This window comes from Babylonia areolata, chromosome 10 (assembly GCF_041734735.1).
Source record: "Babylonia areolata isolate BAREFJ2019XMU chromosome 10, ASM4173473v1, whole genome shotgun sequence".
NCBI classification, from domain to species: domain Eukaryota; kingdom Metazoa; phylum Mollusca; class Gastropoda; order Neogastropoda; family Buccinidae; genus Babylonia; species Babylonia areolata.
The window spans coordinates 7,368,513-7,373,512 of record NC_134885.1 but is presented as its reverse complement, the minus strand read 5'-3'; the positions used below and the strand labels follow the sequence as shown (position 1 = coordinate 7,373,512).

Sequence of the window (5,000 nt, the reverse complement as noted above, 5' to 3'; positions counted from 1 at the left end):
TGGGGTGGCTTTTTGATTGATTGATTGATTAATCGATTGATTGACAGACTAACTGGTTGATTGGTTGATTTTTGCAGCTGAATTGATTGATTGGACTGGTTGACTGGTTAATGTTTTATCGTTGATTGGGGGACCTGGGGTGGCTTTTTTGATGGATTAATCGATTGACTGACTGACTGGTTGATTGGGGTTGTTTTTTTTCAGCTGTTCGAGGGCAACACGGACTCCTACTCGGTGAAACACCTGTACCTGGATCGCCCCATCATCGCCCGCTACATCAAGTTCCACACGGTGCACTGGCACCGTCACCCCTCCATGAGGGTGGAGATTCTGGGCTGTCAGCGTGAGTATCTGGCACTCCCATCAATGACAGATCTTTGGCCCAGTATGTATGAGTATCACAGATACAGATACTTCAGGAGGAAGGTGGCAGAATGGTTAAGACGCTCAGCTGCCAATACAGAGAGTCCGTGAGGGTGTGGGTTCGAATCCCGCTCTCGCCCTTTCTCCTAAGTTTGACTGGAAAATCAAACTGAGCGTCTAGTCTTTCGGATGAGACGATAAACCGAGGTCCCGTGTGCAGCACGCACTTGGCGCACTGAAAAAGAACCCATGGCAACGAGAGTGTTGTCCTCTGGCGAAATTACGTAAAATGAAATCCACTTTCATAGGTACACAAATATGTAAGCATGCACTCAAGGCCTGACTAAGCGCGTTGGGTTATGCTGCTGGTCAGGCATCTGCTCAACAGATGTGGTGTAGCGTGTATGGATTTGTCCGAACGCAGTGACGCCTCCTTGAGAAAGTGAAACTGAAACTGAAACTCACAGATTGACGTGAGATTACAGTTGGGCCAACTGCAGGAAAGTGAGAGCTGTATGATCAATGGTTTCTCCATTGCATTGGGGAGTCATTTGCAGTGTAGTTGTTTTTGGGTTTTTTTTGTTGTTGTTTGTTTTTTTGCGAAGGACTATGACTCTCAAACTAGAGTGCAAGATTGCACTGGTTCTTAGTCCTGCAGCCTTGAGGGGCAAGTTGGCCTTTGGGAACCACCCCAACGCCGACTGTCCTAAAACCCTCTTGGCTGAGAGAGTGGGGATATAACTTGGACAAGACACTCTCCACAATAATCAATTTCTTGCCCAGATAGTTGGTGGGACAGCAGTTGCCTCCTCTGCTGTTCTAATGGTCAGAGTCAGACACGACTGACTATCATATACTGCTAATACTGCTGCTGCTGCTGCTACTACTACTGCTACTACTACTACTACTAATGCCACAAAGCAACTTCCACTACTCTTCCTCACTTTCTATTCTTCTCCTCACTGGTCCAAAGCAACTTTCTTTGTCCTGCAGCCATGAGGGGCTAGTTGGCCTTTGGGAACCATCCCAACGCCGATTGTCCTAAAACCCTCTTGGCTGAGAGAGTGGGGATGTAACTTGGACAAGACACTCTCCACAATAATCAATTTCTTGCCCAGATAGTTGGTGGGACAGCAGTTGCCTCCTCTGCTGTTCTAATGGTCAGAGTCGGACACGGCTGACTATCATGCATTGTGAAAGATGACTGCTGTGGAGCAAGGTGGCGGAATGGTTGTATTTGTATTTGTATTTCTTTTTATCACAGCAGATTTCTCTGTGTGAAATTCGGGCTGCTCTCCCCAGGGAGAGCGTGTCGCTATAATACAGCGCCACACTTTTTTTTTTTTGTATTTTTTCCTGCGTGCAGTTTCATTTGTTTTCCCTATCGAAGTGGATTTTTCTATAGAATTTTGCCAGGAGCAACCCTCTTGTTGCCATGGGTTCTTTTACGTGCGCTAAGTGCATGCTGCACACGGGACCTCGGTTTTATCGTCTCATCCGAATGACTAGCGTCCAGACCACCACTCAAGGTCTAGTGGAGGGGGAGAAAATATCGGCGGCCGAGCCGTGATTCGAACCAGCGCGCTCAGATTTTCTCGCTTCCTAGGCGGACGCGTTACCTCCAGGCCATCACTCCACATAAGACGCTTATCTGCCACAACAGGGAGGGTGTGGGTTCGAATCCCACTTTCGCTGTTTCTCCTACGTTTGAGTGGAAAGATCAAACTGGGCGTATAGTCGTTCGGATGAGACGAGAAACCGAGGTACTGTATGCAGCATGCACTTGGCGCACTGAAATAGAACCTATGGCAACAAGTCTTAAACATGTACACCGTATCGTTATGTTTGTAGGTGTGGTTGTTGCTGTTGCTGTTGTTGTTGTTGTTGTTTGAATTTGTTGTAATTGCTGGGGGAGGGGGGGGGGGGGTACTGTTGTCACTGTTGTTTGACGTCCAGCTCCAGATGTAGCTGCTAAGTAACCCTGATCGAAGTGAATGGTGAACTTGTGCGTGCTTCTGTTAGTGTGTGTCGACTAATTGTGTGTCAGTATCACCGATAGTGTGGTGAACGTTTGTGGTGATGAGTTTATTGTCACCTCTCTGTCGCTTTCTGCCTCTCTCACTCTCTGTCTCTGTCTCTCTCTGTGTGTATCTCTCTCAATCTCCGTCTCTCTCTCTCTCTCTCTCTCTCTCTCTCTCTCTCTCTCTCTCTCTCTCTCTCTCTCTCTCTCTCTCTCTCTCTCTCTCTCTGTGTTTCTCTCACTGTCTGTCTCTCTGTCTCTGTCTCTGTCTCTCTCTTTCACTCTCTGTCTCTCTCTGTCTCTCTCACTCTCTCTCTCTCACTCTCTCTCTCTCTCTTTGTCTTTCTCACTCTCTGTCTCTCTCTGTGTCTCTCTCACTCTCTGTCTCTGTGTGTGTCTCTCTCACACTCTGGTCTCTGTCTCTCTCTCTCTGTCTGTTTCTCACTCTCCCACCCACCCACCCCCCCTCTCTCTCTCTCTGTCTCTCTCTGTATGTCTATCTCTCTCCTCTGTGTATCTCTTTCTCTCTCAGTCTCTCTCCTCTTTTTCACCGTCTCTCCCTCTTTTTCTTTCTTCACCGCCTTTCCTTTTCACTCTCTGTCTCTCCTGCTCCTTCTCCCCTCTCTCTCTCTCTCTCTCTCTCTCTCTCTCTCTCTCTCTCTCTCTCTCTTTCCTCGTTGACCTCTCACTACCTTTTCTTTAAAGTGCGAGCAAGCACTTAACTCGAACACAATTACACGCACACGCAGATTTCACACACACACACACACACACACACACACACACACACACACACTCACACGACCCACTCACACACACACACACACACACACACACACACACACACACACACACACACACACACACACACACACGACTCACTCACACATTCGCAGCAGAACTCGTGACACCTACTGCACAGATGTCTCCTGTCGTGACAACACCCTCCTCCTCCTCCTCCTTCCCTCTCCTATTCCTCCTCCTCCTCCTCCTTCTGCTCCTCCTCCTCTTCCCCCCTCTCCTCCTCTTCCTCCTCCTCCTCTTCTTACTCCTCCTCCTCCTCTTCCTCCCCCTCCTCCTTCTCCCTCTCCTATTCCTCCTCCTCCTCCTCTTCTTTCTCCTCCTTCTCCTCCACACCTTCACCTCCTTCCACCCTGCCCCTCTTTCCCCCTTCCTCCCCTCTCCCTCTCTTCCATACTCCCTTTCTCTTTTCCTCCCCCCCTCCTCCACAGCCCCCCCTCCCCTCCTCCCTCTCCCCCCTGGCGTCAGAGTGTTAGATGTCGCAGGTAAGTAACCCTGATCTATAGTGGACCGCCGCCACCCGACAAAAGGTCAGCCCCCCCGAGGTCACAAGTCAGCCACGGGTCAGCTAAAAAAAAAACTGTCTCTCTCTCTCTCTCTCTCTCTCTCTCTCTCTCTCCTCTCTCTCCCCACCTCTCCCCCCCCTACCCCTCCCACCCCCACCTTGCATAGCACCACCAACCGTACACCTCACAACGCAGTCTCTTCTCTTATTAGCTTCTGTCTCTGTCAGTGTCTGTCTCTTTCCCTTTCTCTTTCTCTCCCCCCCCCCACCCCCTCTCCCCATCTATCTCCTTTTTCACTGTCTTTTCCCCTCCCCTCCTCTCCTCTCTCTCTCTGTGTGTCTGTCTCTATCTCTGAATCTCTGTGTCTCTTTGTCTCTGTCTGTCTGTCTCTCTCTATCTCCCTCTCTCTCCCCCATTTCGCTCTCTCTCTTTCACTGTTTCTATTCCCTCTCCTCTCTTGTCTTTCGGTCTATCTCTCTCTCTCTCTCTCTCTCTCTCTCTCTCTCTCTCTCTCTCTCTCTCTGAGAACATGGTAAAACGGTGTGAACGTTCTGGTTTCTTTATTGTTCTTAAAAGAAGAAACGTGGTTGTTGTTGTTGTTGTTGTTTTCTGCATAGGGTCATTCCAGTTCAATGAGCAAGGTCATTTGTAAGCCACACGTCTTAAGTCTCAACTTTCTTTTCTTTCTTTTTTTATTTTTAAATTTTTTTTTCTCAAGGTCTGACTAAGCGCGTTGGGTTACGCTGCCGGTCAGGCATCTGCTTGGCAGATGTGGTGTAGCGTATATGGATTTGTCCGAACGCAGTGACGTCTCCTTGAGCTACTGAAACTGAAACTGAAACTTTTCTTTCTTGTTTTTGTCTCTTTTTTTTTCTCTTCTTTTTTTGTCTCGCTTTGTTTCGTTTATGTTGTGAGGTGATGACCGGAATATCAGCAGCTACAGTTCATTCACACACAGGATCAATGTTTTAAGTCTTCTTTTTTTTTCTTCTTTTTTTTCCTCTTGCATCGAAGGTTATATTTTTTTCTCTCGAACGTCATCACCACCTCACGTACATCCGTCAGGGGTGGAAACAAAACGAGAAAAGAGACGCCAAGAAGCAGGTGGGGGAACTTAGAATGGTTGGGGAGAGTGAATGAGTGAGAGAGAGAGAGAGGGGGGGAGGAGAGAGAGAGAGGAGGAGAGAGAAAGAGGGGGGGGGGGGAGGAGAGAGAGAGGGGGGTACTGAGGGAGATAGAGAGAGAGGGTAGGGGGAGATTGGGACTGAGAGAGATAGATAAAGAGAGAGGGGAAGGAGAGGCAGACAAAC

General features: G+C 48.7%; 1 protein-coding gene across 1 annotated transcript in view; it reads left to right on the top strand.

Moving 5' to 3' along the window:
• The window catches only part of LOC143286651 (lactadherin-like), a 105,065-nt gene that overhangs the window by 46,727 nt on the left and 53,338 nt on the right, over nucleotides 1–5,000 (top strand). Inside the window, exon 3 of the mRNA XM_076594289.1 lies at nucleotides 205–343. Within this exon, the coding sequence (XP_076450404.1) occupies nucleotides 205–343 (139 nt within the window). The remainder of the gene's footprint in view (nucleotides 1–204; nucleotides 344–5,000) is intronic.